Below are 16433 nucleotides of genomic sequence, written 5' to 3' on the forward strand. Positions count from 1 at the left end.
AAAAACTCGCACACGAATGCCGCGTTCCAGCCTTGCTTTTAGCCACGCAGCCGTGCCTCACCACCCCTCCACCGCTGCTCTCAGATGCTTCTGCGGCAGCCTGAAATGTATTAAGAGCTTAACATTTAAATCCCCCTAACCAGTAGTCCCTCTGTGCCAGCAAGTGTCTGGAGTCCACACTCACTAGTTCACGAATCTTCATCTGAACCCTTTGAATAACCCTGTAAACACACATTCTCATACCGAATGAACACTCCTCCATCCAGCCCTAACCCATGCAATCTGAAGGGAAAATCAACACACAAAAAAACAGCCTTAACAGTGTCCCCCGTGCCCCCCCATCCTATCCTGTCTTATCCTATTCTGAACAGGACTCGGTTCTATCACTCTCTGGGCCCAGTGACCCGTGTGGCCCGCATCCCCTACAGAGGAGTCCTGAGGCCCAGCAGGTACACACATCCCGACCTGAAAGACCAACCTGAGCTGAACCAAACCCTTCTCTTATCCTCACTTCAGTCCCTGCCAGGGGCCGCTGTGTGCTGGTGCTTAGAGTGTGTGTGTGTGTGTGTGTATGTATGTGTGTATGGTGCTGAGATAATCTGGTGGTGGGAGACGTGTGTGTGTGCGTGTGTGTGTTGTTGAAATCAGGAGAAGGGCTATGGATCTGTTTGGGGCTCATGATTCTTCATCTTTTGCTGCGTACCATCAGTCTAAAATCCACCTTTTGCTTTCTTAAATTTCTTGCATGTCTGCCTCACACATACACACACACACGCACACACACACACCCACACACACGCACACCCACACACCCACACACACACACACACACACACACACGGTCAACCTGGATTTCTTCTTGTGATACGTCTCCAAGATATTTCACAGCTTGGACCTAAATATGAGTTTCCACAGTCACACTGAGCTCCATGTGTTACTGGAAACTAACTGTTACATCCTCATTCCTGAGGTAGAGGGGAACAGACTCTTCAGGGGTATTAAAGCCAATTCTCATGGACGGTGCAAATAAAAGCGTCCCTTGCGGTTAGAGATGAGTCTCTCTCTCTCTCTTTCTGTCTCGCTCGCTCTCTCTCGCTCTTTCCACCAGGCTGCACTGGGCTCCTGCACACTGGGCTTCCTGCTCTGATACTCCAGACAGACACAATCTGCTCACCACCTTGTCCGCCGCTGCTCTTCTTTCTGCAGAAACCAGCGTTAAGATTTATATCTGTGAAATTCAATTCTGTGAAAACAAGGCGTGGTAACACTTCATATTAAAGGTCCGCAAATTTCATCGTGAAATTTTGAGGTAAATATTGGAGTAATTTGGCAGTAATTCCAAATAAATTTCAAATTGGTTTCTTGCTAATTATCACCTAATTAACATGAAATTTGCAGACCTGTAAAGTGAAGTGTTACCTGAGGCGTAAATAAATGTAACTTTCAAAAACACATACCTTTTATGAAGCAGAATTTAAGGTAGATTTGCAGATTGCGTTTGCCTTTTAATACTACGTCCATCTCTGATTTCAATCTGGTGTGCGTGCATGAGAGCATGCATGTTTCCTCGCGTGTGTCTTTGCGTTTATAGCTCGTAATGTTTGTCTTTGTCCTGATGTCATAGCTCAGCGGAGTCGGAGGAGCTCGCGGTTCACTTGTATCCCGGAGCGGTCACAGTGCAGGGGGTGCTGAGACGGAAGACTGTGCTCAAGGAGGGCAAGAAACCAACAGTGAGATGCTACACACACACACACACACACACACTCATATATACATACATATCTATACACATGCATGTGTCCATGTGCTGTTCATACACCTATACCTACCTATTTACCATACAGGAGCAGATGGGCAATAAAGGCTGTCTGCAGAACAGCCTTCAGAGACTCCTTAACCTGCAGAACATATCTGTTTCTGTCTGTTTTTTACACTCACTGTAATTCTCTTCCTCCTTCACCGTGCTTGCATTTTTCCCCCCACTGCTTTTGTTTGCCTTGTGCCTCTTAAAGCCATTTTAATATTTGCACTGAGATTATCCTGTTCTGTTTTGACTGGAAACAAAGCTGCAGCTCTTTATGCAGTTGAAATAACTTGAAACTGCCACAGGTAGTGCGGGTGATTTACGAGTTTCTTTGATGATGTAACAAGGCCTAAAATATTTTCCCCAATCTGGCCATGTAGTCAGGCGAACTCTCCCTGCACCAGGAGGAGTATTAATTATCAGGTGCCCCTTTTTTTTCTTTCACATGCTTTTCCTTCATCTCATAACTCTCTTTATTTTCCTGGTATTAAGCTTTCAGTGTTTATGGAACAAGATGCTAATTTTGCACACTTATTCTCCGGTTATCCGCTTATCAAGCACAGACAAGCGAGGACTTTTAGGGTGCTTTCCACAAGCTATAGTCCGTTTGGCTAGTCCGAATCAGAGTGTCTGTTATTGCTTCATAGCAGACCGTTGCTATGTATAACAGACCGTTGCTATGTATAACAGACCGTTTCTATGGGTGCAGTTCTGATGTCGGACTCCGGTGGACCGTTTTTGTGTTTCAAATTATTGATTTATTAAGTAAGTAGTCGTGTAATAAGCAGGATAATGTACAGCTAGCGGGTCACTTTTGTGAAATAAACCCCTTCAGGGGCGACGCAAGACCCCTCCGCTTGGCTCGCTGTACATTGTCCCTTACATAAACGTCACTATTTTTGTGGACTTTATTTATTTATTAGCATATTTGGTATGTTTTCTTCGGCCGAGATGTCAAGCAAACATCAGACTCCAGGTCAGCCCTCTCCCGCTCATGTTAACCTGTCGTTTACCTGTGTCCATCTCAACAAATGGAAACTTGGTTGTTTTGGTCCGCACCAGAGTACAACTACTGCGTTCACAAACAAACCGCACCAGAGTTTGATTAAAACGGACTAATTGTTGGCTTGTGAAAGCGCCCTTAGTTCCCCAAACCATACTGTCTTCTCCCCTGTGATTCATCTGTCTCTCTCTGCCTCTCTAATCTCGTCTCTTTATATGTCCCAGTCAAAGCTTTGTAAGTACGTGATGCAGCACAGAACCATATATTCTATAATATAATAAAAACACCAAAAAAAACATCCCACAGTGTTTACTCTTTGGCACATGAGTCCCATACTGTAGCAGCATTTCACTGACTCAATCAGGCTGAAGTGGAGTTGACAATTAGATTTCACTGTTGTGCCTCCAGGTGGCGTCGTGGACCAAATACTGGGTCGCTCTTTGTGGAACCCAGCTCTACTACTACCCTGCCAAGTCCCTGAAGGCTACCGAGAGAAAACATGTAAGTCACACAAACCATCACGTCTTCTGTGTAACCGTCTGAGCATGCGTTCATGCCACGCATCTCTGCAGCGGACGATAGAAAATTTGGAGCTTTGTAGGGCGATCCCCTCGTAGTCAACTTATCGGTCGTTTTTGGTCTCAGTCAACCAACATTTCTTTAGTCGATTAGTCATTTTTTAATGCGTTTTCATTCTTAGTCGACTAAGAATTTCTTTGGTCGAGGACAGCCCTACAGGTTTGTTTGTTTGTTTAGGCAGTTGAGGAAAATAACTGATAATAACTGAGAGCAAATATTTGCACTTAGTCATCTGAAAGTCACAGATTTCTTCCATGTGAACCACAGTTATTGACCAAATTATCCCAAAACACACCCAGTTTTACAAGTAGATGACGCATGATAGTTATTACTTGCTCACTAAGAATGTTTGATTACAGAATGAACTCAGGGAAACTCACTTAATGATTCTTCTTCATGTGTTTTTTTTAATCGGTATGCACAGGAAAAGGGAAATCTTGACAAAAAATGCAAATGAGAAAAATTACACATTTTCCATGTAGTTTTGGCATAATTTAACAACAAGTAGAGCGTGTTCAGTGCATCTGGCAATTTGACAGGAACATTTACTGAAACTACTGGAGCTCAGAGGTACGGAAGCCCCGAGAGGCAAGTAAGAATAAAAAAATACTGATGATTAATTTTTTTTTTTTAAAGTCTGATCTAAATAGTTTTCTCTCCTGTGTTTATGACTTCAGAACAGATGGAAAAGGGTTGCTCCAGGATAATCTTTATAAGTTCCTTTAAAAATTTTTTTTTTTTTTTAAAATGTTATCTGTGAAACAGGTGGAGATCAACAAGTTTTGCCAGGATCATTTTTCTATGTTACTTTTTAGAAAGTGTTTGTTGTTGTAATACTCACTTTGTCAGTAAGATGCTGAAGGGCACCACTACCCCTTGTTCTAAATAGCATTAATTTACACAACCTGCTAACACACAATATATGTACCTTGTGTTTGGGTGCATCGAGAAATTTAAACTCCCCTGGAAGAAAACATGAATATGTTTAGTCCTATTTAGATCATGGGGTGGTGGTGCACTTCAGCCTCTTGTGGCTGAAATGAGTATTACAACAACAAACTCACCTGCTTTCACAGAGAAAACAATTCAGACTTGGAAAATCACAAGTTATTTTTTCCTCACTTGCCTCTCCGGGTTTCCGTACAGAGGATAGCGTAGGGAAGAAAGGATGATAAGAACTGAAAGAAAACAGTAAATGAGTGGACGTAATAGTCAGTGATTGTGTGTGTTGGGGGGGGGGTGGACCACTGGATGGGGTGTGGCGCAGCGAGGGGACAGACAGATGGTAGCACTCATTGAATAATGAGATCAATGACATCACTGCAGTCCTGTGTGTCACTCACAGGCTAATGAGAACCTTGTGGCGTGCACATGCACGAGATCCAGAGGTTGCACCCACATTCATACACACAAAAACCTGTATTAACATTTCTAGTAGTATTTAGACAACAACAACAACAGAGTCGTCATGAGAAAGAAAAGTTAACTCTTGTTTCTACTCGTCCTCTGTCCAGTTCAAGTCGACGTCCAGTAAGAGCGTGTGTGTGGTGGGTCTGATGGCCATGATGGCTGACGATCCCGAGCATCCCGACGTCTTCTTGCTGACGGACTCCGAGCACGGTGAGACACACAGACACACACACACAGAAATGACTAACGTAAGCAAGCAGTCAGCTCTCTGAAAACGGATGCAGTAAATATGTGACCTAAGTCAGTGGAGTTTGGTTTGAAGGGTGACATCACCTGTACACATTCACACACACACTCCCTAAATTTGGTGGCCCAAATGTAAACTAATGTAAAAACAATACAGAAAAGGCAATTTAACGCAACTTAACACAACCTTCCTGAACTGTGACACGTCAATAAATCAAAAGACATTAACTCCTGCTTCCATTCAATCCTAAATTGTTGTTGCCATTTAGTTTTTTTCCAGTGGGCTACCTCCAAGTCTGAAAAGTGAAGCCAATGCTGAAGTGCCTTAAACTTGCATTCTCTGGTTGCAAAAAGAAGTCTGATTGTATAGAAGTCTATGAGAAAATGAGCCTACTTCTTACTTGATTTATTACCTCAGTAAACATTGTAAACATGACTTTATGGTCTCAATCGCTAGTTTCAAGTCTTCTTCAATACAGCATGATGTTCATTTAGTAAATTATGGTCCCATTTAGAGTCAAATAGACCATAAAGCAGGGGATGCGCAGTGGCTACCTTGTGATTGACAGGTCGCTACTACGGCGTTGCCCGGTCTGGGAGTTGTCTGTGTTTTTGTCTCACAACTTTAACCCTTTCACAGTGTTTTCAGTTTATTAAAGTTAATTCTAACATTTTTGGTCGCCTAAAAATGTCTTATTCAGCGTTCGGTTGTATTTAGCTCCACCCTCTCGTGTCACTTCTGGTTGCAAAAAAACAACATGGCGATGGCCAAAATGCCGAACTCGAGGCTTCAAAATGTTAGTCCACAAACTAAAGGATGACATCACGGTGACTACGTCCACTTCTTATATACAGTCTGTTTTTTTACATAGTCCGTCTTTTGTGTTTTTGTTCTTCTGTAAGGATCGTGTTAGCTGTTGCCAGCTGAGTAGGCTTAGTAAACTCATACTTTAGTAGCTTCGACATATCGGATGCTAGCTGGTGACGAGTAGCCTACTGTTTGCTGTTCTCGTAGAAGACGTGAAGGAATCAGGATTTTTGTGTAACTGTAACGTTGTGCTGGTGAAAGCCACGTGTATGTTCTTTTTTTTTTCTTTTTTTTTATTTAACTTTTATTTAGACAGGTAATCTCATTGAGGCATGCAGTCTTGTTTTCCAGAGAGACCTGATAAAACTTGGTGTGGCCACCTACAGGAGATGTTTGGTGGCCACAGTAACTTTTTGTAGCCACGGGCCATTGTTAATGTCAAAACCTGCACACACCAGGGTTATTATAGCAAACTAAAACTAAACAATATTTGTAGTAAACTGAAACTAAATGTAAATTAAAACTTTATTTCCTGGTTAAAAATGAATAAAGATAAACAGAAAGTCATTTTAGTTTTAGTTTTTTTTAGCTATAATATATCACTATCGAAAAAAATGACATTAAACCACAGAAATTGAACAGACTTCACCTTCCAGGAGACGGCGCTGTGCCGCCATCGCTTCACATCCAACACTAAAGTAGCACAAAAACTAAACTTTAAACATTATGGCCGATCCTACACAGTTCTCCAACCACGTGTTTTCGGGGACATTATAGCGGACCCTAACAAAAACAAACTAAAACTAAATACATAAAAACTAAAACTTTCTGAAAAACTGATACTAAACTAAAACTAGCAAACACACTCTGAAAACTAAAAGTAAAAAATATTATAACCTTGGCAAACACACACATTAACAGTAAATCTAACTGTCAGGTTCAGTATGTGATGTGATATCTAGCATTTTTCATGTTCATACACAGCTGTTAACACACGCACACACACGCACGCACACACACACACACACACACACACACACACACACACACACACACACACACCACACACACACACACACACACACACACACACACACACACACACACACTCCCCAGTTGCCTCTGTCCTGAACTTTTCCACTGTGACTTTGTTTTTATTTTACCGGGCGAGCCAATGTCAAGCGAGGCCTCAGCCATCTTTCCAGAGTGTTGTGAAAGCAGGTGGAAATGAGACACTTGGCGTCTCACACTGTTTGTCTCCGTTGCCTAGGTAACACCTACAAGTACCAAGCAGGGAACAAAACGAACGCATCGCTCTGGTTCAAACATCTGAGTGCTGCCTGTCAGAGCAACAGACAACAGGTACGGAGCCAAATAAACACTCACACACTGCTGAATATCACGGGGGGATTAGGAAATACTCTTATAAACATATTGTGTGGAACTTTTAAAAAAAAATTAGGGCTGTCAAAGTGAACACGATAATAACGCTCCAAACTTACGAAAAATGTTGGTGAGGAAAAACTGGCATGGCCATTTTCAAAGGGGTCCCTTGACCTCTGACCTCAAGATATGTGAATGAAAATGGGTTCTATGGGTACCCACGAGTCTCCCCTTTACAGACATGCCCACTTTATGATAATCACATGCAGTTTGGGGCAAGTCATAGTCAAGTCAGCACACTGACACACTGACAGCTGTTGTTGCCTGTTGGGCTTGAATTTGCCATGTTATGATTTGAGCATATATTTTATGCTAAATGCAGTACCTGTGAGGGTTTCTGGACAATATCTCTCATTGTTTTGTGTTGTTAAATGATTTCCAATAATAAATATATACATACATTTGCATGAAGCAGCATATTTCCCCACTCCCATGTTGATAAGAGTATTAAATACTTGACAAATCTCCCTTTATGGTACATTTTGAACAGATAAAATAATAAGCAATAAAATGTTTTAATCAATTGACAGTCCTAATAAATATATATAAAAGCAAACACAGGGATAAAAAAACCCATAAAGTAACATAAAACATGTCAGGGGTAAATAAATAGTAACGAATAACAGCACAGTCTCATAGTTTTATTAGCTTTTTTGTTTTTAGCTAAAGTTATTATGTTAATAAATGTATATTGTTCTATTTCTTTCTTGAAAACACAAACGTGAACTTCAGCAAACTTACATTTATTCTATCCTTATTATTGTGTTGACCCTTAAAATAATACAAGTTCCAATATAAATTCAAAATTACAGATACTATAATCCAAGATAAATCTGCAAATATCTTACCACAGTTTACGGGTATAAATACATTTCCAGGACAGATAGTTTCAGTATGGGAATCACACAAGGCACAGCTTTAACCTTATTTATCACACACCTCACAGGTGCCAGCCAATCTGATGTCATTCGAGTGAGCGATGCCGAGGAGTGACTGAGCAAAGACGAGAGAGAGAGAGGGACGAGGAAACCGACGACAAGGAGGAGGATGAGGAGGAGTATTGACTCAGTAGTGGGAGCTTTCACTGCCATGAGCCCCGGCCTCACTGCAGCCTCACCTGCCACCACTGCCTTAACCACAGTACCCTGTGTGTGTATGTGTGTATGTGTGTATGTGTGTATGTGTGTATGTGTGTGTGCTTGTATATGTGAGAATGACTCTGTGTGTGTGTGTGTGTGTGTGTGTGTGTGTGTGTGGGGATGGAAGTGACTGTTTTGGGTGTACTGACTGACTACTGAACAAGGACCTGCACCACTGCTCCCTCATTTGCTCTCTCAGTGTCTTTTTGTTTTTACTGTCCAGCAATTCAGTGGAGCCATTGGACTTCTCCTCTCCTCTCTCTCTCACAGACAGACTGTCCTCGGATGGACACAAATAATCCTCTCCTCTGTTTTCTTTTTTCCATTTTTTTTTTTTTTTAAGGGGTTAACTATTTTTATTTGTGTCCCCTGTCCCGCCATGCTCGATTGCAAGATTTCTTTTTTTAATCGACACACAATCACAACACGCACGCTCACATCGGACTAACCCGTTTGGACTTTTGGAGGGTTTGAAATAACTTCTTCTTTTTTACTTACACACTTTCAATTTGTTGGTCTCTTCATTCACTTGTGTTTGCTTGGAGTTACAAGCTCATTAACATATAATTACCACGCACTCTCACACACTCACACATACAGGCCTATTTGATCGCGTCAACGTTAAGGGCTCTGATTCGCAATCGATTCCAGCAGAAACAATTCCCACACTTCCTGAATGTGTCTAGTTTTTATTACCGATCTCTGCCCCCCCCCACCACACTTTATTTCCTCATATACTCGCTAAGTGTTCTGTACGTACGTGTGCGTGTTTGTATAACTGCATTGGGTGGGAGGGCAAATATTTGCTTAAATGACAGGAATCTTGTCTGTGTTCCACATAGGTACGATCCTCCCAGAATCTAAGCTAAGACGTGTTCGCGGCAGAATAGACGAGAGTTTAAATCCTTTTTTACAAACCTGTATTTTTTTCCTCCAGCGCTTGGTTTCACCAGACTCACACTCGCACACTAAACACTAAAAGACTTGAAACTGTGAAAGAGTCCAAGAGAAGAGAAAGCAACGAGAACTCATAACACACCTCTGGTCTGGAGCAGACACTCAACGCTACCTGGAGCCATACAGACTTTAAATCTTGTTTGTTTATGTTGTTTTGTGTTTTTTTGGGAGGGATGGTGCAGTTCACAGTATTACCGTGTAGTAGATGATCGCACGTCAATGTAGTTTTGTCTGTTACATTTGAATGTTACATTTTTTTTGTGTGTTTTCCTCCCCTTTCGGAGCAGTTACTTTGAATATTTTATGTACATGTGAATTTTATTTTCTATTTTCTTTTTTTGTTGCCCCTTATTCGATTAACAAGGACTCAGCTCAATTTGAGGCCCTAGCTGTGTTACATCTGATAAGCACATTGGATATAATTAGTGCCAAGTGATGTTAACGTCGCCGATTTTCTTTAGGTTGACGAAACGTTATAAAGAACAGAGCAGAACTGGCATGTTACAATGGGAAGAAACCTGAGGGTAACACTAAATAATAACCATCATTTATAAAAGCTAAATTGATAGTTAATTAAAATTTAGTTATTTTACTGTTAACAAACCATGACATTATAATTATAACTAGAATTTGTGTTATTTTAAAGGCACTATATGTAACTTTCAGGAAATCCTTAAAGGTTAAAGGTAAAATCCAACGTTTAACATAAAAATGCTGTTGAAGTGTATTTATTATTTTGTTATTTTCACTCTTTTAAAGTCACCAGAATGCAGGAAACGAAGTCCCTGAAACTATAACTTTTCTGCTTTGGTGTTGAAATCCTCCATATTTTTAAGGTCTCAAAGTTGGCAAGTATGTTGCTCGCACTCCGTAGGCGTGCACGATCATCCTGGGCATCGACCAAAACAGTGATTACATTACAATCAAATATCACTGTTACTATCTGTAACATCCATGATACTAACTAGCGTGCCATCTGCAAATAACTTAATTGGCTAACGTTACAAAGCAAAACCGTCTGGAGTCCTTTAAAATCAGTCCACAGGCTGTTACAGGCAACCGAGAAAGTCTCAGTTTTTAAGTTACATTACAATATATTCACACAATGGCAATACAAAGCAATTAATACATGTATATTATTACATAAAGTACCTTTAACGCTTTATTGCTGCACACATTATAACATTTTATATTCTATATTATAAGTATTTGTTAATGATTACGCAATGATTTTTAAGAAATTGTTTAACAGTCTGTAAACAATATTTGGATGACTATTATAAAGTTGGAACTGATGATATATAATACCTTGTTAAATGGTTAATAAATACTTTGTAAAGCATCTATAAACATTATTTAGATAGTTAATACTTTGTCAATGGTTAAATTGGTTAAAGATTTACACTAACAAATACTTAATATAATATATAAAATGTTATAATATGTTTAACTATAAACTGTTAATAGATACTTTATTAATGTAATCAGAATGTAATTGTTATCGTCTCCTATCAGCTATGATACAACATATGATTTATGATCTAATTCTTTCATATTACGCAAATTACTGATAAAATAACAGAAATTATAGCATTACTAATAATAAGTAAACATTAATTATCATTTCATTGTTTGTTAACAGTAAAATAACCATTAACTAAGTTTAATTAACTCTCAATTTACCATTTATAAATTATGGTTATTATAAAGTGTTACCAACCTGAGATTTGCCGTTTTTGTTTTCCGTCGGGAGCAAATAGCATCCAAACAAACAAACATGATCACAGGATGATGGAGATGACAATGATGGGAAGCTTCTCACCCCGTAATATTCATCAAATTCTAATCTCTTTTTTTAATTTTAAACAGCTGTTTACATTGTACGTTTACACAATCTTTTGCCCCAAAATCACAATCCCTTCAGTGCTCCACGTGTACTCTATAAACCTTAATGTTACAGTATGTAGAAACTAACGGGGTATATTAAGCTCAGAGTTAGTTTCAGGTTGTTGAACATATCCACACTCGCAGCACTCATGTTCTCCAGACTAATATCCAGTCTTTAGAGGCACACTGATGCATTAAAACGGTCCTCAACACAATATACAAGTCAACAATTCAACCTTTTATGTCAGACAGCAAACTGAGACAATTTAGCGCCCGCGAAGAGTTCAGTCCTTTCTGTATGAACTAAAGGAGGGATGGTAATGGATGAACCTGTGGAGGAGTGAATGAGGAAGCCAAAGACGGGCATATTTGTGTGCCTGTGCATACTTCTCTATTTTTCTAAAACATTGTAATTCAAGCCACACATGGCAATCCCTCGAGGCTGCTGGTCACTGCTGGGGGGAGTGGAGGGCGACCAGCTCCTCTGTGTGACTGACTCGTGCCACAACTCCACGTTCTGGCAGTGTGAAGAAAGGAGGGACTCATGAGCAGATTAAGAAGTGGAAACTCATCCACTGTGGTCTGTGAAAGAGCTTCTTTTTTTTTGTTGCTGCGTAACGGGAGCAGAGACTGTTTGAAAGTGACAAAATCCCAGAGCTGAAGCACTGTGGAGGCTGATCATTGCTGGTGTTTGAATGTGATTGGTTGGCCGGGGGGACAGAGAGGGTCTGTGAATGAAATGGGTGAGAGACAGAGTTTGGGGAGTTTAGAGACTGTTTACCTGTAAGTATCAGATGGTGGAGCTTAAAGGGATAGTTCAGGTGTTTTGAAGTGGGGTTGTATGAGGTACTTATCCATAGTCGGTTTATTACCTACAGTAAAAGACAGGAGTACCAGTACGGGAGCAAAGCAATGTACTGCTGTGGACGGGGGCAGCAGCAGAACAGATTTTAGACATCTAAAGAAATCAATATCAGTTTAAGTGTACGCTATATTTTGAATATTTTCACCGCTTTACCTTGCCGTCAGACAGCCCTTTCTGACAGGGAACTGAAGCCATTCAAAGCCACTAGACTCCATTGAAAAAAAACAGTAATTTTACCTCATAGATCACAAGAGTTGCTGGTCTACCGCTGCCTCGATCGGTGAGTTTGTCTGTTTTATTGTGTGACTTTGGTGAATCCGAACTAACCCTTTAAAACACCAAAGTCACACAAAAACACAAACTAACGAACCGATCGAGGCAGCGGTAGACCAGCATTCCCGTGTTCTGCGAGGTAAAATTACTGTTTTTTTCAATGGAGTCTGGTGGCTTTGGCGAGAGAACACATATAACGGCTTCGGTTCCCCTTCAGAAAGGGCTGTCTGATGGCAAAGTACTCTAAATATAACGTACACTTAAACTGATATTGATTTCTTTAGGTGGGCCTTTTCTTAGGTGGTTAAAGTCTGTTTTGCTACTGCCCCCGTTCACAGCAGTACATTGCTTTGTTCCCGTGCTGGTACTAGCGTCTGTTTCTCCACACTGGGGGAGTGCCGACCGCCATCTACTGTAGGTAATACACTGACTATGGATAAGTACCTCATACAAACCCACTTCAAAACACCCAAATTATCCCTTTAACCCGCTGTCATTTGCAATATATTGACAAAATGGTGCAGTTAAACAAAAACAGAAGGAGCTGGGCTGTAAACAAACCCAATGTAGGCCGTCAACATCCCCATCACTTCCCTTCTTTCTGTTTGCTTTATCTGAGGTGAACTGAGATGATGCGGATTCCTGAGTTACATGTTTTATACCTAACCAGGCCTTTTGGGGGCATCTTGGAAGGTTTATTTGAATCAATTTGGGTTTAACCATCTTTCCCCTCGAGAGTTACCCAGATCATGTTGAGCGCTTTTTGTGAGGTTTTTCTCCTCACTGTAACCTGAGTTTACACAATTTTCTTTTTTTTATTATTATTATTATTATCATTTCTGTACAGTGTGTGGTCAAAATAATGGAAACCTGTTGCATTTTTTGGACGTTTTGTGGTTTTACCCGACTCTTTTCTTGGATTTCATGGCTACTAACATAATGACCCCCACTTCTGATCATCTATTTTTGGGATGAGAGTGGAAAAAATTAAAATGTCAGGCGCTCCTCATTTCAGATCCTTTTCGGTTATTACAAAGAAACTTGATGCTTGAAAATTGTCCGTTAAATTGACCATACTGTCTACAAATGCACAAATTTCCCTGTATTAACTGTTTTGAGTGAATCTGCCGTCATTCTTTTTAATGGTCATGAAAAAAAAAAAGTTTAACAGTTGAGATGAAGGCTTCGACCAGAGGAAGTGTTTTTCAGCGTGCTTATACGACGTGTTTGTCCTCTTGATTTGGTGGAGAATCAATGTGAATCTGGACAGGCATCATTCACTGTTTACCGAGGACATCGACAACCTTCGTTAAAGTCACCGAAAGGTGACGACGAGGGTTAATGTGTGTGTAAATGACCTTTTGACCTTCACGCCCTTTACCTGGCTCTGTGTGTGTCTGTCTCTGTCTGCCCGTGTCATGACTGTGGCGAGCGCTGTGACCTCACCGCTGAGTGATGCGCTCGCCTGGTGTGAAGACTGAGAACCAATAAACACTCTGCCCTTTTTTACTCCACACATCGCCGGTTTGATTCTCATTGTTCTGTTGAAGATTGTTTATCTGGGATAGGAGGGGGGGATAGAAATGAGTGTGTATTGTATTGCGGTTTCATGACATACTATTATATAATACTATTCTAAATACTGACAATCAGTTCCAGATTTGTTCAAGCTGCTGTTTGAGTTGTTGCAGAGCAGTAAAGGGACGACTGAGAGCTTCTGTAGTGATGAAAGTTGCCTAAAGGGAAATCTCCTGCAGAGTCGGCTTCATTTCTTTATTAGTATTTCTCCTTTTTTACAACAGTATTACCCAAAAATGTAATTCTTGAATCAGCCTACAAAGTACCAAAGAACAAAGTACATTAACTTGAGTTACTGTTGGGTCATTTTTCTTGCTGAAGCATTACTTCACTAGGCTACAGTTACAAACACATCCATCACAGCACCAATGTTTGCCTTTTATTACTAACAAAGAACAGCTGTGGGATCATTTGCAGTGAGGAAAACTATCCCTTATTGTTAAGGCTGTCAAAGTTAGCACGATAAAAACCTGTTAATGCAAATTCGAATTTAACGCAACTTGCGATTTTGAGGTTGTAGCGGGCTCCGTTATAAAGTTAGAGTGAAGATACTGGCATCATATGAAACTAGAAAACATAAGGAATCCATTGGTACCATGTCATGTGACACATGTGACTAGCTCGTTGTGAAGGAGGTTAAATAAAGCTCCAAACTTACGCTACATTTTGGCGAGGAAAAGCAGGCATGGCCAGAGGGGTCCCTTGACCTCTGACCTCAAGATATGTGAATGAAAATGATGATAAAATGAGATAAAAAATGTGTGATTAATCATGATTAACTATGGACAATTATGTGATTAATCACAATTAAATATTTTAATTGATTGAAAGCCCAACTTATTATGCAAATATGTCTAACAGTGTTTTTTTTTTTTTCTATTGAGCACAATTCTAAGGGGCTAAACTCTCAATACAAAATCAGATCAGACAAAGGGGTTGTGAGGTAAATCTGTGGGGTGATGAGATTTTAACAGGAGGAAAGCAAAAAAAGACATGTTTTTTTAGACTATATTTTAGCTCGTTACAAGACAGAGAATATACCCGGAACCTCTAATGTCCATTGGAATAATTTGATGTAGCCTATTTTTTATACTTCTCTAGTTATGTGAACGAAGAACAAAAAATAAATGTTTTTGAATTAAACATATTTGCAGATTATAAGAGTTATAGATGTGTTCGATTAGAACATAATCTATGAAATATTTATTATAGATTTAAAAATTTTAATATTATTCGATGAACTATGAAGCCTTTTGTAAAAAAAAAAAAGAAATTGCTCTATTAATTATTAAAATAAAACATCAGAATCAGCTTTATTGGCCACGTAACTGTGTTCACATTCCAGGAATAGGACTGTGGTTTTTGTTACTCTCAATGTAGTTGCACAGAAATAGACATAAACATGGACAACAAAGCTGAAAGAGGTAAACCTGAACACTAACTACCATGTACAAATATACTATATATAATAATATTTATTTATATAGCACCTTTCAAAACACAGGTACTAAGTGCTTTACAATAAAAAACATAACACATTTAAAACACGAGGATAATGAAATGTACTAAAAGCCAATAACAACACATAAAAACCCAGAGAGTAAAACAACTCAAATGTCATAAAACATTTCAGCAATTCTAAAAAAGTGATTAAAAAGACGAGACAGAGTTTGCATAGCCCTGATCTCCTCCAGCAGGTTATTCCATAGTCTTGGTTTGTTGACTGCAAAGGCTTTATCAACTTTGAGTATACATCCGGACCTTGGAACCACAAGGAATGATGCATCCGAGGATCTCAGAGTGCGGGAAGGGACATAGGGCAATAACAGATCTGATAAATAACTTGTGGCGAGGCCTGTCAGGGCTTAGAAAGTAATCAGTAATATTTTAAAATCAATTCTAAAAGCATATATATATATATAATATTTCAGAATGCAATGTAATAGGTTGCTTTATATACATAATAATAATAATAATAATAATAATAATAATAATTAGATTTATATAGCAACTTTCAAAACAAGGTTACAAAGTGCTTTCCAATAAAAGCATGATAAAAATAATTAACACCCAGAACTTAAAATCTAAACAAAATAAAATCATATAAATAGTTACAACAGTGCACAATCAGGAGCCAAACCATTCAAGGCTTTAAAAACAAGCAGTAAAATCTTAAAATCAATTCTAAAACTCACAGGTAAACCAGTGAAGGGCAGCAAGGATTGGTGTGATGTGGTCACTTCTCTAGATACGAGTTAAAAGCCTGGCAGCAGCGTTTTGTATTAACTGTAGTCTTTGGATGTTGCTGCCAGATACCAGAATAAAGTGCATTGCAATAATCAAGTCTGGAGGAGATTAAAGCATGGACGACCTTTTTTAAATCACCAGGGGAATGACCTGATCTTAGTAAGCTGTCTCAGTTGGGCAAAACAGGACTGCAC

The 16433-nt window shown here is 39.6% G+C and overlaps 1 protein-coding gene across 2 annotated transcripts in view; it reads left to right on the forward strand.

The window, feature by feature from the left end:
* The window catches only part of ralgps2 (Ral GEF with PH domain and SH3 binding motif 2), a 95116-nt gene extending 85015 nt beyond the window's left edge, over window positions 1-10101 (forward strand). The window contains exons 16-21 of one of the 2 annotated variants that reach the window (XM_037769751.1): window positions 372-449; window positions 1625-1730; window positions 3216-3308; window positions 4901-5006; window positions 7121-7212; window positions 8240-10101. In XM_037769751.1, coding sequence (XP_037625679.1) covers window positions 372-449; window positions 1625-1730; window positions 3216-3308; window positions 4901-5006; window positions 7121-7212; window positions 8240-8269 — 505 coding nt within the window. In that variant the 3' untranslated portion in view covers window positions 8270-10101. The remainder of the gene's footprint in view (window positions 1-371; window positions 450-1624; window positions 1731-3215; window positions 3309-4900; window positions 5007-7120; window positions 7213-8239) is intronic. The other variant, XM_037769752.1, reaches the window with a different exon arrangement.
* Window positions 10102-16433: the final 6332 nt, after the last annotated feature.

Source organism: Sebastes umbrosus, chromosome 5 (genome assembly GCF_015220745.1).
Source record: "Sebastes umbrosus isolate fSebUmb1 chromosome 5, fSebUmb1.pri, whole genome shotgun sequence".
In the NCBI taxonomy this organism is placed as follows: Eukaryota; Metazoa; Chordata; class Actinopteri; order Perciformes; family Sebastidae; genus Sebastes; species Sebastes umbrosus.